Source organism: Pezoporus occidentalis, unplaced genomic scaffold, assembly GCF_034315485.1.
Source record: "Pezoporus occidentalis ecotype Australia unplaced genomic scaffold, CSIRO_AGI_Poc_V1 ctg80, whole genome shotgun sequence".
In the NCBI taxonomy this organism is placed as follows: domain Eukaryota; kingdom Metazoa; phylum Chordata; class Aves; order Psittaciformes; family Psittacidae; genus Pezoporus; species Pezoporus occidentalis.
This window is the reverse complement of record NW_026916159.1, coordinates 977206-993609: the sequence shown is the minus strand read 5'-3', so window position 1 is coordinate 993609 and position 16404 is coordinate 977206. Positions and strand designations below refer to the sequence as shown.

Genomic DNA, 16404 nt, shown 5'->3' with positions numbered 1-16404 from the left:
CCTATCCATGCTTTCTGCATTTACAATACTACACAGCAGTTAAGCCCCCTATATTTATTCCTTCCATGAGAATAATTGTTTTGCTCTGGAACAGGTTGCCTGACAGCTATCTTGCAGGCTCCCAAGAAGTCAGAGAACAGGAGATGGATTCCTTCATAGGTTTTTTACGTGAAACTGTTATTCTAGATACCACTTAAAACTTCTCAGGGCAGTTGAGCTTTCAGCCTACTCTGCCCAAGCACTTTATTTGCTAGAATTGTACCATCTTATTATTTCACTTTTTCAGATCATTCAGGAATGTATTGATCATGGGCACAAAAAACCAGTCTAAATTGCACCCAAATGATAATTTTTCCCTGCTGTAGAAAAGAATAATTTTTTCCTACCCTTTCAACACCTTATTATTCCACAGAATGACCCTTCCTCACCTTAGTGAGTTTTTCAGTTTGTTTTAGGTATCTTCAGTGAAGGACTCTAGCCAGGCTATTTTAATGTCAAAACCCAAGTACATTGCAGGATCCATGCCACTTTTACCTAGGAGCCTGCCAGTTCCTTGACAGAGTCCAGGCAGACGGTCACCTTCCCTCAGAAGATGCCCTTACGTCTCTTATAAGTTACATAAGAGTTTTTAATGAGCATCCTTGCTGGTTGAAAGTTTGATATAGATGATTCCAGCACCTCTGTAGGAGACTGGCATTGTATTCAACAACTCCAAGACAAGTGACAAAGCACAAACTGGATTTGGAAACTTAGGGTTTCAGTTTAGTTTGCACAGACAAAGAGGGACCACAAGTCATTGAAGCCTGGGGGTAATATATTTATTTTCCAAACTGTATACTAACCCTAGGATTTATGCTTCCCCCTAAAGAAATGCAAGATCTCATGAAAAACTCCACCCATATCCTCTTGTGTCCAACTCATGCTTTTATTTTTTACTATCAGATACCAATTGTATGCTTCACTCAGACAGAAAAACTTTTCCTTCAGAAGTTCACTGGATAGCATGGAGAGGTGTACAACATTCTTCAAGGGAAATAGTTTTGTTACAGTTTTATTTTCCAAAGGAATCCAGTGCTTACTAGCCTACTGCATAGGGTGTCCTACTACAAGGACTAAGTATTCTTCAATTTTATCCTTGTATGGTCTATTTTCAGTTCAATACAGCTAGATTTCCACTGAGACCATAACATCATCTGTTTATGCATTCTGTCAAGTATTCCCAAGATCTACTTCAATTGTTTTTCTAAGTGAAGGGCTTCTGCTGTAGGTCCTTAAATAAAGTGCGTGCAGTATTGATCAAAGTCCTGCTTCCACTCCATGCAAGACTCAATATATCCCTATTAAATGGATACAAGCAGAGCTTGATCTTCATCAGGATAAGCAAGCACTCTACTGCAGGAGATGATAGAGCGCAGTAGTTCTAAGTGGCTTAAAGTTTTGTCTAGTCTTTGGAGACCCATCTAAAAGTCACAGGGAAGATGAAAAACTCTTTCCCCCTACACTCATTCTTACAGTCAGCCATGGGTATGGAGGCACACAGCACAATTTTTCTTCCTATTTTCACTGCCCACAAATGTAAACCATGAAAAGAAAGTTTGTGTGGTCAACGCACCGAAGGAAAGGGATGCCATTCAGAAGGACCTGAGGCTAAGGTGGACCAGGGCAAACCCATAAAGTTCAACAACCCCAAGCGCAAGGTCCTGCATGTGGGTAAGGGCAATCCCAAACACAACTATAGGCTGTGAAAGAATGGATTGAGAGCAGCCCTGAGGGGAAGGACTTGGGGGTGCTGGTTGATGAGAAGCTCAACATGAGCCAGCAGCGTGCACTTGCAGCTCACAAAGCCAACTGTATCCTGGGCTGCATCAAAAGGAACATCTCCAGAAAGCTGAGGGAGATGATTCTGACAAGAAGACAGTCTTCTTGTGAGACCCCACCTGCAGTAGTACATTCAGCTCTGGGACCCCCAACGCAAGAGGGATGTGGATGTGCTCAAGGAAGTCCAAAGGAGGGCCACGAAGGTGATCAGAGGGCTGCAGCATTTCTGCTATGGAGGCAGGCTGAGAGAGCTGGGCTTGCTCAGCCAGCAGAAGAGAAGGCTTAGGGGAAACCTTAGAGCAGCTTTCCAGTGCCTAAAGGACGCCTATGACAAATTGGAAAGGGACTTTTACCAAGGTCACATAGGGCTAGGACAAGGGGTAATGGCATTAAACTGAATAACAGAAGATTTAGTTAGACATTAGGAAGAAATTCTTCACTACGAGGGTGGTGAGACACAGGAACAGGTTGCCCAAAGAAGCTGTGGCTGCCCCATCCCTGGAAGCATTCAAAGCCAGGTTGGATGGGGCTTTGAACAATCTGGTGACCCTGCCCATGGCAGGGGGTTGGAACTAAATGTTTAAGATCCCTTCCAACCCAAACCATTCTGTGAATCTACAATACTCTGACAGATTATTGTTTTCCTCCTGAAGTTTTGGACGGCTGTGTTAGAAACCTGCACACAATATTCTAATTTTCCTTTCTTAATTTTGCAACTATCCAGTTAATGTCTGTATTTTAACAAGTGTGTGAAGGGGGATTCAAACCAGTCTCGGCCATCAAGGTACTCCCATTCATTAACTGCAGTTCAGATGCTTTCCCCATTGATCACCATTCACAATAGAAAAAGAAACCATCAAAATGGCTCGTTTTGTTCAAGTCCTTCTTACATCATTGACTACAACTTTGTTTCCATTAAGTCTATAGGATTTGTTTTCACTATTTCAGCCTTTTCAATAGCTTATTAGTGGCTTTTCCTCCATTTTTGAAGGTTTAATTGAAGTTTGCACTCCTGTGCAAAATTTTCCCTGCCACATTAATAACTATCTTTCACAGCTACTACAGCTGAAACAAGAAATACAATGGATTTATGACAACATCTAAGCCGAGCTTATACAGAATTGTATTATCCAGTTCTTTGTCTACATTATCCCTATTTCAGATTCTTAGAAGAGCTGAATTTCATTTAGACCATAATTAGGATCCTGGCCTCCAACGTAAGTGAATTCTGACGTATTACTGTGCAATCACACAACATGTTCAGGAAACCAGCGGATCAGGCCTAGTCAGCATGGGTTCATGAAGGCCAGATCCTGTTTACAAACCTGATCATCTTCTATGACAAGGTGACCCACCTGATTGATGAGGGAAAGGTTGAACACTCATTAAAATTATCTCAGTCAAAGCTAATAGCACACTTCATAGACAGGGTGATGGTCACTCTATAGAATGTTCTCAGACACTGGCAGAACTGCAGGGTACTAAAGATGTATCATCATAGACCTTGGATCCTTCAGTAGGATACCAAACCATGGATAGAGTAATGCAAGCTTTGGTGAATTTGAGGAAGCTAAATAGTTTCAGCTAGTAACCCATCAAGAAAGTTTCAAAGAATCACTCTCTAGTCTAAAAGCTGGTCAGGATGACACAGGATCTCCGAATAGTCTGGGGGAACCATCATTCAACCTCACATTCAATTCAACTGAAAATGTAAAAATCTCATTTTCTTTCTGGAATCACATTCATGTGTTTCAGCTTCCACCAATTCTTAGCATTAACCAGTAAATAACTTAATATAGAATGACTTCATGCAGAATGGCAAAAAAAAACCCTCCAACATCTCCTGGTAAGTACAGTTTGATTTCAAATATCAACATGGCTCAATTAAATAAAAAAGGACCACTCATACAATCAAGATCTTAACTCAGTAGGTAACTAATCTGTACCCTGAAACATGAGTAGTAGTAAGCATCCTGATATAACTGAATTTTCCCCCAGTGTTTAATGACTTCAAGCTTACGTAGAGCCAAGTAGTATACAGCAGAGCTCACAAACTGCTGAAGTACAGAGATATTTAATGAAAAATTCTTAGCCAAGACCAACTCCAAGATTAGCAAAGCGACCCATGATAGAATCTACATTCGGAAAACAACCCAGGACAAACAGACTGACTTTGAAGACAATATCTGCTCTTTAACTTTGAGTTAAACTGAACTGTACCTGTTGAGGAACCGGTCCATATGTTCAAGGGGTGTTTTCCATCTCCAGCTTTTATGATTCATACATAGATTGCAATTTCATTGCTACAGGGTAAATACATTTTAAATTAGACTATATAAAGAAGCTCTAAAGTTGCCATGACAGTTGCAGCAAAATGCCTTGTCGTTTCTCATTACAAAGCACAACCTATCTTCCTAACTAAATTAGGTTTTTCAGCTATTCCTCCAAATATAGCCTGCAGATCTATTTTTGTTGATCCACCTATTGTTTCAGATTTGCATGGTTAATTATCAAATGGAATGATCATCATTTAGATTATTAAAACAATCCATCTGCCAGCTTTCTTCTCTTTCATGTGAAAAATAGGAAAGGTGAAAGGGTTTAGAGAACTTTTTGTCAGTACCTTGTTTAGAAAAGCAGAGACACAGTTCTATGCCACCAGCCCTGATCTGACCATCTTCCTTAGACATGTCCCCAACCCCAGACTTCCCCTGAACAAGGCTCAATGCCAGCTGTTTCTCCTCTGAAGGTTAGCTTTACCCCTCAGCTAATGTTTGCTCTGGAAAATCATCAACCCCTTTGTTGGTGCAGCTGATGGTAGATCCAGCCACAGTCTTTCGGTTGTATTATTTCCTTTCCAGGTTTAAGGCTTTCTGAGTATGAAAGATGAGAAGCACAAAGAGCAGAGTCCATCTGTTACTTTTAACTGGGGGGAGGGGCAAAAGTCTCCTGTAAATAACTTCAACTCTTCTGCTCCCATGTATCTTCCAATCTCTAAAAACACTGGAATACTGAATAAAGTGGAGGGGAACACAGTACTATGTATGCAGGCTGCAACTTGTCATACTGATTATCTTTTGCATCAAATCGATTGCATTAAACAGAAAGCAGAATTTTTAAGAAATCTCTCTGAACTGTTCATTCCAAGAACAATTAAATCTAAAGTAAGAAGAATCACGACAAATTGCTGACAAGTGTTAAAACATCATCTGCTGGCAGCTTTTTTCTTTTAAGAAGATGTCATAGCAAAGTCAAAACCAAGACGTCTATAATAGAAGATATCAAATGACATTTAACAGAACATGAGGCAAGATGCTCATGTGTAAAATACTTTGTCAATCCTTGCCATTAGTCAACATGCACACATTAGGGATACTACAGACAGTGTAATGGAAAGACCCTGCTGTAAGATTACGTGCCATTTCAAACAATTTTATCTGAACCTTATCTGACAAGAACTGAAACTTGAGAAGAGTGAGGAATAATGCTGCTAGATGCAGCAAGCAGACAGCTTCCTTAAGAGACTCAGAGATTTAAAGAGCTCTGAATTCAATCAATCCAATATAGAATTTTTTTAGAATTCAACTGTGTAACTGTTCTAACAACAAAACTAATTAAGCTTGATAACGAATGCTCATATGTCTTGCAGCTGATTGACTTTAATCTAAGTATTCCTTAAGTTCTGGAGCGAGCTCATCCCTTAACCAGAAGATCTGCACAGGAGAAAGTTTAGCCTCATTCCTGGAAAAAAAGAAATCAACAACTATTGCCCCATTGTTAGGAAACCCATAACATCATTCTCCCCCATGAATTGCCTGATGGCTAGTGAAGGGTGATCTCATGCTTTGCTTTGGTGTGGCATTACCTTTCCTCTGCTACACTCTTACAATTCACATAGAAATGTCAGGAAGGTTCGAGAAACCAAATTCAGTCAAAATAGGCCATGTTACAGGGAGCAGTCAGCATTCACAGATAAGTTTATTGATATTCTACTAAGAAAAAGCAGACAAAAGAGTTATGAGAGGAACATTCCAGGAACATTCTCAAATTAACTCTCCACAGTTTTGAAGTAAGGCTTTCAAAAGAGGGAGGGCAGCTTTCAGTCACAATACAGCATGTGACACTGGGAGAATTTTGAGTTTATTGGTTTAAAATTAGTAGAACCCTATTTATTTCAGCCTTTTAAAGTCATATAGAAGTCTTCTTCTAGGAAAAAAATAGTTCTGAGTGTTAAAATAACTGCAGCTTTTTGGAAATGTTTCATGTCTGTGGAAGTCATAACAAGCGCTATTACTTTCCCTCATTCCCAGCACGCACACTTCTCTAGGCAAAGCTGAGCTCACTGAGCAGACTCTTAGCATAGTACACTCATTTGGTATTTGTCATCAAAAATGATTACATAACAAGTGAATAGAGTAAAAAAGTTAGCAGGTCTAGAAAAAATTCTATTAGGGCAGCTGTTTAGAAACATTATGAACAAAATGCTTTCCCCCTGCATGCTGATTTTAAGATTAGCTGGGCTGTAGATGGAATCTTCTGAACCTCAACTTGGAAGCACAAAAAAAGATGGTATTTCTGACTAATGATGAGAAAGAAAACCTATTATATTGCCCTCTCACATTCTAAGAGGAAAAAACAAAATATTGCATCTTAGAAGAGTCCTCTTATGTTCCCATAACCATTACACCTAAGGTTTCAGGTTTATATACCATAATCAGGAGAAATTTAACATAATTAGTTACCAAGACTTAGGTCATCATGCACTCTCCAGACTTTCAAGTAGTGTAATACTGGACTCACATGCTTCGTGTGTCATGGGAACTAATGCCCAAATCCCAAGTTTGGTGAAGGCTATTTATCTCCAGTTCACAGAGTAGTCTAGAGGGATCAGTTATACAGATTGTAGAGGACAGTTAACCCATATTTTGCCATTTACACTAATCCATACAGAATAAGCCCTGCTTTTTAAAAAAATTTTTTTTAACGTAAGTTTGAGTTTCTGTCAAAAGATAACTGCTAACATAGAAGGATAAAGACTACTGATGCTAACAGGTGAAGTGTTTCTACGCAAGCAGTGAGAAAAAGAATAAGGTTAGATCTCACCTACTGCTATTGATTCCCTCCAGGCACAAGGTCTCATCCTGCTTGCAACTTAGGAAACAGTTTTACATTCAATTCAGTAGGCTGCTTGGTAATTTTGCCAACATTAACAGATAACACACTTGGATGAGGAACCTCTGAATAACACTATGTATATTAACTCATATTCTGTCACTGACCTGTAGAAGTTTCCTTTTTTTAGTTGCCTCCTTATTCTGCTTAAGAATGCTTTAGCTATTCAAAATTAAGTTTACATTGTACTTGGCTTGGCAACAGATACAACTCCTAAGTCTCATTTGCCTGAGTTCTCTTCATACAATAAAAATAGCTTACACATCTTGCTGTACCTGTGCATTTAGCTGAGTAGTTGACCCACTGTGCCACGCTCTTGTTACCTGCATAGGAGTCATGGAGATTAACAGGTCTGCTCTGCCTTTGCCAATGACCTTGGTGAAGTTGGGTTTGTTGGCACAGGTTGCAGATTCAAACTGCTTTAAAACAAATGCCAGGTTCAGTCTCTTCTTATGATGGCTTACCAAAAGCATCATGCTAGCAGCAGTGGCCCGCAAATTTCACTGAGGAAGCATCAAACTTTGGAGTCAAGCAGAGACTTTAAAACTGGGTTTCCAGTTTGCTGAAAGAAACCAGCAACATCTAGCAGAAGAAATGAGCAAGTGCTACAACAGGTGAGACACACAAGAAAAACCATGTCTATTAGTCAAGTTCATACTTGACTTGGCTACCTATTTTATTAATAGCAGACAAAATCCTAAAAAGCTATAATGTTAGTAGCATGGAATATACTATGGATGTAATAAAAACTGCAAACTTGGGAGTACTGACCACAGACATTTGGTTTTTCTAATCCCTCACTGAACTTACAAAAATAACAATTCTTTTATACATCATGCCTTGCAATGAGTATTTAACTAGTTAAACTCGCCTCCACCCCAAATTCAAGTTTGACTTACCTAAGGTAAGCCTTGCTGAAATTCCGAAAGCCCATTTGATAACATGTCAAAAAAAGGATTCAGGTTTCTTCATTCCATATTTGATTTTATTCCATGTGCTTATGAAAGATGATTTAAAAGCAAATGTAGCTAAGATCAAAGCACAATGAGACCCAAGTTCAAATGTTGCAAAGTTATGATGATGCATGGTTAGAAATATGTACAGGTCTGAAATGATGGAAAGGAGGTATTTAGGGATTTTATACTCAATTTATGGCAGAACTGACAAATTTCCCTCATTAACTCTGATTAAGCCCACTGAATTTTCTACAGCTTTTTGGTGATATGCCAAGTGCCAGGAGGCAGAAACATATTTCTGTGGCTTGGTTTGTCTGGTCTGCTTTTGGAAAGTTGCCAGATCTCGTTTGACCTTTATAATAAGGTTTAATCCTAGTAGTTGGACTAAGTCACTCATTTAGATGAGCAGACTGGTGCAGCTCAAGCCTAGGTCAACAGTGAAGAAATGCTGTTGCCATTTCACAGCTGTTCAGTGGCTTCTGGGAAAACTGTTGGTGTTCTCAGGACATTTTCTAGTGGACAGGCACTTAACCTAAGGTTTACTGCCACCGTTTGCAGTTCTCAGCAGAAAGACAAACAGCTGAGTCATTAGGGACACAGTGACTTTCTCAATACTGACTTTTTCCAAGTCAGACTTGAATGGGAAAAAAATGAGATTCAAAATAGACATATTTATAGTACTTAGAGTTAGGTATCTTCCACTAGTTTAAAAGAAAAATAACCTCACTGGAATGGATCTTCTGAGCTACTGGTAGTAAGTGCTCCAATAATCTTTGTGTTCAGGTAACATGTCAGATTCCATAGAGGAAACTCACTATTACTGATCTTCCTGCTCTAAGAAGTGGTGAATTGGTATTGGTCCTGGGTTTTTTTTGCCTTCCTCTGAGCACTAAGCATGACCACTTGTCAGGGTTCCTCTTGTTTGTTCTCGCTGTGTTGCTGCCTGCTGCTCATGCACCATGAAGGTGGCCCCCTCGTGTCCCGCAGCTGGGAGGGGGGAAGGCATTTTATCCCCAACGGAGGCTTGTGAGTGTCCTGGGGGATTTTCGCCTTCCTCTGCAGCAGTGAGCAAGCCCCTTGACAAGGCTCCTTTGGGCTATTGTGGTCCAAAGGCTGCTGGTTCTGCTTCATGCAGGTGACCCCCCGTGCCCCCACACAGCAGGGAGGAAGCTTTCACGACTCCCAGGGAAGCCCCTGGGGGTTACTGCTTGTCCTCTCTCACACTGAGCACAGCCCCTTGTCAGGGCTCCCCTTTGGGCTCAGTTCTTGCCTGCTGCTCTCGCACCTCCAGGGCACCCTCTGGCTCCATTGCCCAGCACAAGCTTGGAGTGGGAGCATTGACTCTATTTCTCTGGGGGCTCTGGCTTGTGCACAGCAGCCTGTGCTTAGAAGGCGTTGATGCTTGTGAGCATCAGCTCTGAAACAGAATGAAAATAGCAACCAGTACATAACTAAACCCCATAACATAACATAAAAAATAAGGTAACATAAGATAAAATATAAGAAACCAAACAAAAATAAAATGGAATCATAAAATAAAATCCTGTTTCCACTTGTAAGTTTTGTGATTTGTGTCCATGAAAGTGTTTTTGGAGCTGAAAACCCCTGGCATTGCAAGAGAATAACAGTGCCACTGTTATTCAGCTCTGGGTGAGCACAGGCCGTGGAATGGGATGGCATGGAAGGGACTACACTAAACGAGAATAGAAATTGAATGGGTTATGTTACATGATGCCTACAGGTCTGCATGACAAGTGATGCACTAGGTCTAAGGGGTCCACTCAGGGGATCAGCTTTCTGCAGCGCAGGTCCCAGACCCATCCAGGAGATGGGGACAGGCTCATCTACAGTGTGGCTCAGGCAGAGACTGACAGCCCCAGGCTGAGCTGAGACACATCCCCTGGGCCCTTGGCAGGAGGCAGTGGGGTGGGGGTACCAATGGAGATGGGCCCTTTGAGCACCCCCAGGACACTGGCAGAAGCAGACCTGTCCTGCTCATAGGCTCTCTTTTAGACATTGATGCTTGGTCTCTTTGGCGGCTGAGCATTGGGCATATGGATCTTCTTTCCGATGCAGTACTGTTCTTAAGCTCTTGTGTCTCAGTATGTTTTCCCATAGGAAACAGCTCAGGCATTTCTAAAAATGAGTACAAGAAAATAAAAACAAATCCACGGGGAACTGAGCAGGTATTGCTCACCTCAAAAAGATTTGCAACCATTGGATTGAGAAGGATGTCCTGCTTCAGACTGAGGCTTCCAGACTCCCTAGTGCTAGAGATGTGGAAACTCAGATCAACTGGATGCACACAGAAGACTTCCATAATACCACCCACTTCGTCTTCTACTCTGGGGCCTCTGGGGAGATTTAGATGAGACATTAGGAAGAAACTCTCCCCTGTGAGGGTGGTGAGACACTGGCACAGGGTGCCCAGAGAAGCTGTGGCTGCCCCATCCCTGGCAGTTTTCAAGACCAGGTTGGACAGGGCTTGGAGCAACCTAGCCTAGTGGAAGGTGTTCCTGCCTGTGGCAGGGGGTTGGAACTGGATGAGCTTTAAGGTCCTTTCCAACCCAAACCATTCTACAATTCTATGAAACAGCAGCCATAGTAAAGCTGGAATACCACCCATCCTAGCTTCCATCTTGACTGGTTGATCTTCCATTATCTCAATCATGAAGAAGCTGTATTATAAACTACTATGTAGAACAGTAGAAGAGTTGGTCTATTTAAAATTTAGATCCTACAACAAATGTCTATCAACATCCACTGTGTTTTCTGATTGCCCTAAGAAAACTGTTATCCACTGTGTACTAAAATATAGTACTTATCTCTATGTTTAAAGAACAAGATACTGAAGAAAACAAACCCACATTCCAACCTTAATTAAGTCACTGATGCCAAGTTCAGCAATGGACAAAGCTCTGACTATCTGCCAAGAAAGCAAGAAACTTGTGTTGCCAACACCACAGCAATAATTCTGTAACAAAACAGCAGTGGAGCCAGAAAGAGGAACGTTATGGAAGTTCAGGTGAGAGTCCTGCTGTCCGGCATCCCTTTGGACATGTTCACTTTCTGCATTTTTACTTCATTAGCTCAGAAGCTAATGTCTTGTTAATAGATAAGGAGAAAGAAAAGATGTTGGATTGTTTTATATTACTTTTTTTAATGCCATTTAAGAAACAACAATTACTCTGTAGGCTCGTTTAGCACCTAATACTAAAGATACGTTCATGTATTTCTAGAAACTAATACAATCTGCACATCTCGAAAGACATTCCTGCTAACAACCCTTGTACAAGAGACCTGGAATATTGTCACAGAGATGCCAGAAAATAGCAGGGACCAAATGAACTGTTGGACTTGATCAGCTCACTAGTGTGCCCATGAGCAAGAAAAGAAAGCCTCTCTCAGTCATCCAGAGGGAAGGTATCAGTCTTCTGCTTGCATGGAAACTGGATTTGTAACACCTGCTTAGCCACTGACCACTTTTTGTCTCTTGTCAACAGTAGGGACATAAGCAAGTTAGGAGGATTGTTATCCTGTTCTTTCTTTTAGGATCCTTCACCTATGGTTTCTTTCAATCCCTCAACTTTTAAGGTGGCATCTGAAAGGTTGCATTCCTTCTCTTTTTCTAAGGAACAAATTAATTCTCTTTTCTTCTTTATTTTTATACCTACTTTGGCTATGCCACACCAATATTCTCTAGCAACTAATTCTTAAGTCACTACTGGTAATGAGTGAATTGTTAAAATTAAAACCACTTTTAGGGACAGCTGAGCTACAATACTGAGTGTACCTAGGATTTCTAATGAGACACATTGCATATGCCATCACTGTAAGACACTCTGCCTTGGCTGCCATCCCACTGAGCTAAAGCAGCATCATGTTAGAAATCAGCTATATCGTTGTGCCTGAAAAAGTGCCACTTCCTCCTTCACTTTCATCAGCAGCAAGAGCAAGTTGCACCTCAGGAACTACACAGTCTTCAGAGTACCACAGAAGGACCAAGTTCACTTCAGAGCTTTCCACAAAATTGCTGCAGACTTCACACATCAAGTGATGCCACTAGCCAACAACATCAGCATAGGCAATTTCAGCTCAATAGCATCAGTTTGTATATTCTTGATTCCATTGCTCAAGCCAGTTAAGTGCATCTGAAGGCAGTTAGGTCCAAAACAGCTCCATGGATGCCAGTTCAGAAGCTGAGGTTTGCCTACCCTCCAATCCTTTCATGTAATAGATTAATTCCTCGGCTGCAAAAAAGATCAACCTTTTAGACTATTGGCTTCTTATTCTGACATTGAGGGAGTACTTGAAAAAAAAGCCAGCTTGAAGCAGGTAGTAATGCCTCTTTCCCAGGGCAGCCAGAAGGAACTTCTTAAGTTCTAGGGAGGCCTCCCCTGCAACAAGACACTTCCCCAGCCTCAAGGGACAGGGGAACAGTTTCATATCAAAAACACCCTGAGCATGCAAATTCCACATGTCCATGAATGCAGTAAGTTAGCAGCTAGCAGGAACTTAATAAACACCTTTCCCACACAGAGTATTTGAGATAAACATGCTTCAGCTTATCCAATACAAAATATAAGCATGTCTGGGCAGCACAAACCAAAATAAGCCAGTGAAAAATGTGTTGTTTTCAGTGACTCATTTACCCCACCTGTAGAGCCCCTTTCAAATCTCTCACCCAATGGACCTTCAAACTTCCCACAGATAAAGGAAATGAAAAAAGAAAACTTGGGGGAGGGAAGGAGGAAATCAGTTTAACTTTCAACATTTCTTACACACATCAAAGGTCTTAGCCATGTAGTTCTATTAGGTTTCTGTACGGATCCTTGCAAGATGTATATGGAAAGGCTTTCACTGGTTTCACTGCATGAGACTGAAGAAAATGCAGACAATATAAATTTGAACTTTAATCTTTTTCTTTCCTGGAAAGCCATCTTAAAAGAAATGCTTAAATAAACTATATATAGATGACAGCAAGTTGCAAGGCTGAATACAAATCTCTGATCCAATACAAATATTTTGCCACTCAACTCATGACTGTGCACAGCAGTACTCAGGTCTCCCAAACTGAAGCACGGCACAGTTATAAATTCTCACAGTTGGTACTGGCATTTGTAATATCAGTGAGGTAAGTTTATGAGCTTTTTAAACCCAAAACACAGAAGACAGAAATGTTACAGTAAATAAGGATGAAAAGGAAGAGATAAGAGTGCAAATGACAAAGGGAAATGAGATTAAAATGTGCGGGGTGCAACATAGGTACAGAAACATTACCACAGGCATCCTTTAATACAGTGCAACATTTTTTTTTCCTGCAGACACTGGATGGTCTAGACAATTTCAGATATTCCTGGTAGTTAATCTCTCAACTTTGTTAGAGATTTGACAGGGTTGTAACACCATAAAGAATCTTTATAATGTACTTATCTTCCCTCAAAAAGGAAATCAAGTGTGTAGAGTATAAGGTGCATTTCATATGATTTGTTAGGATGACCTCCTCCTGACTTAGGAATGCATCTCCTATTAATAGACACACATCAAAAGGGCAACTGCAGACACAGAGAAGGGGGGAACAGTCATTGCTGTTTCAGCCTAGTACATATTAGCGATACTCCACGAACTTTGTTCCTCACCATCTGACCCTCTAGGATGGAGCAAGTAGCCACGGAAAATAACTTGCTTTTTTACTTTGTGTGGTGAGTTGGGGAGAGAGGGGAAGTGTTGTTTATGGGTTTTGGGTTTTCTTAAGAGGAAGTGAAGGTAGGAAGAGGTCAGAAAGAAGCAAAATGTAGAAGCTGGGGGAGAAAACAATGTTAATATGATCAATACTGACCAAACACTTGAAGAGTTTTTAAACAGGTAGTTGCTTCAGTTGAAACACATTGTGTTTTGATTACAAAGCAAGCCATGTCTTTGTCTGCAGTCAAGAAAAGCCTCAAAAGCCTCTTGCTTTTGGTAAAGTAACAGAAACCCTGAATAACATTCAAATTCTTATTAAAAATATCATTAACAATAACACTGCTTCCTGGCTATCACTGAACAGCTTTCCAGATTCAGTCCAGATTTAGAACAAGTTGTTCTAAAATTTTGTCCATTTTAAGTACTTGACAATTCAGTCATTTTAAGTAGCGCAAAATATACTGGGGGGATAGGACACACAGCATTTGTGCCAAAGAGCAAACACTTCTAGCTTATATGACAAGACGCAAAGCATAGGGGGATCTAGCCATAACAACCATTAACCTGACAACCCAGAGAGGCACCCTGGCATTAGAGGAGTCACAGGTGTACAAGCTCCTCCACGAGCAGCAACTGCACCTAAATTTGCCACCAGATACCCTGTCACAACAACCTCAGAGATCAGCATGAACCACTTGACCAAATGCAGGTAGATAAACACTCTCAGATCTCCTCACCGGTTCATTTTAAAAGAAAGCATGTGTCAATGTGCACTTCATATACGTTTTGACAAGGGCATATTACCTGATGGGGCTGTGAACTTGACCATCTGCTGTAGGAAGGAGCACCAGAAGTCTTGTTGGCTGTAGTTCTCTGCAAAGTAAAAGATAGACATGTCAAGTATTCACTAACATCTGTCATACACACAGTCAGCTTCACCAATCTCAACCATCTAAACTCATATAGTAAACAAAAAAACCTAAACAAAAACCTCAAGACAATAAATATGATACACTAGCATTAAAATCACATAAAGTTTGCTGAATTTGTCTCTTTAGACACCACCTGCAGCACTGAGTTCAGCTCTGGGGTACCCAACATGAAAGGGAAATGGACCTGCTTGCCTGAGTCCAAAGGAGGGCCATGAAGATGACCAGAGGGCTGCAGCACCTCTCCTATGAAGACAGGCTGTGAGAGTTGGGCTTGTTCAGCCTGGAGAAGAGAAGGCTTCAGGGAGATCTTGTAACAGTCTTCCAATGCCTAAAGGGGGCCTACAAGAAGCAGGAACTTTTTACAAGGTCACACAGGGCTAGGACAAGGGGGAATAGCTTTAAATTCAAGGAAAGGAGATTTAGAAATCATAGAATGGTTTGGGTAGGGAAGGACCTTCAAAGGCGATCTAGTCTAAACCCCTTCAATGAGCAGGGACATCTCCAGCTAGATCAGGTTGGCAGAACCACATCCAGGCTGGCCTTGAGTGTCTCTAGGGATGGCGCATCCACCACCTCTCTGGGCAACCTGTGCCAGTATTTAACCACCCTCAGTGTAAAGAACTTTTTCCTCACATCCAGCCTTAATCTCCATGCTTTTAGTGTAAAACTGCAACCTCTCATCCTATTGCAACAGGCCCTGATAAAAAGTCTCCCCCTGTGTTTCCTATAGGTCCCTTTCAAGAACAGAAGGGCTGCAATAAGGTCTCCCCAGAGTCTTCTCCAGGCTGAGCAACCCCAACTCTCTCAGCCTTTCCTCACAAGAGAGATGTTCTGATCATTTCTGTGGCCCTCCTCTGGACTTTCTCCAACAGGTCCATGTCTTCCCTGTTCTGAGGACTCCAGCTGGGGTCTTACCAGAGCAGTGTATAGGAGCAGAATGACTTCCCTTGACCTGCTGGCCATGCTCCTCTGGATGCAGCCCAAGATACAATTGGCCTTCTGGGCTGCAAGCCCACATTGCCAGCTGATGTCCAATCTTTCATCCACCTGTACCCCCAAGTCCTCCTCTGGGATACTCCAAATCCCTTCATCCCCCAGCCTGTATTGATACCAGGGGTTGCCCTGGCCCACATGCAGGACCTTGCATTCTGCCTTATTGAATCTCATAAGCTTCACATGGGCCCACTTCAAGCTTACCCAAGTCTCTCTGGGTAGTTTCCCATCCCTCAGGCTTATCAATGGCATCACTCAGCATTGTGTCACCTGCAAACTTGCTGAGGGCGCACTCAATCCCACTGTCTGTCATTGATGAAGGTATTAAAGAGTACAGACCCAATACAGACCCCTGAGGTATACCACTTTTCACTGATGTCCATCCAGACATTGAGCTACTGACCATTCCCCTCTGAATGTGACCATCTGATCAATTCCTCACCCACGAGTCCACCCATCAAGTCCATAACTCTCCAATTTAGAGAGAAGGATTTTGTGAGGGGCTGTGTCAAAGGTTTTACAGAAGTCCAGACAGACAACATCCATAGCCCTTCTTTTGTCCACTGATGTAGTAACTCCATCATGGAAGGCCACTAGGCTTGTTAGGCAGGACTTCACAGAAGCACAAAATGGGTTGGGTTGGAAGGGACCTTAAGCATCATCCAGTTCCAACCCCCCCTGCCATGGGCAGGGACACCCTCCACTGAACCAGGTTGAACAAAGCCCTGGCCTTCTATTTGTGCACAGAGCAGCTCAGTGCACAGTGCATTTCTGTACTTATCATTTGGTACCCCACTTATGAAATTCTTTGCATCAATCTCCACAGCACCTTTCAGAGATCCTGACCT

The 16404-nt window shown here is 41.7% G+C and overlaps 1 protein-coding gene across 6 annotated transcripts in view; it reads right to left on the bottom strand.

The window, feature by feature from the left end:
* Positions 1-16404, bottom strand: part of RBMS3 (RNA binding motif single stranded interacting protein 3) — a 729877-nt gene that overhangs the window by 604754 nt on the left and 108719 nt on the right. For 5 of the 6 annotated variants that reach the window (XM_062603533.1, XM_062603531.1, XM_062603532.1 and 2 more), the window contains exon 3: positions 14436-14504. In XM_062603533.1, the coding sequence (XP_062459517.1) occupies positions 14436-14504 (69 nt within the window). Of the gene's footprint in view, positions 1-14435; positions 14505-14747; positions 14887-16404 lie in introns of those variants that run through there. The other variant, XM_062603536.1, reaches the window with a different exon arrangement.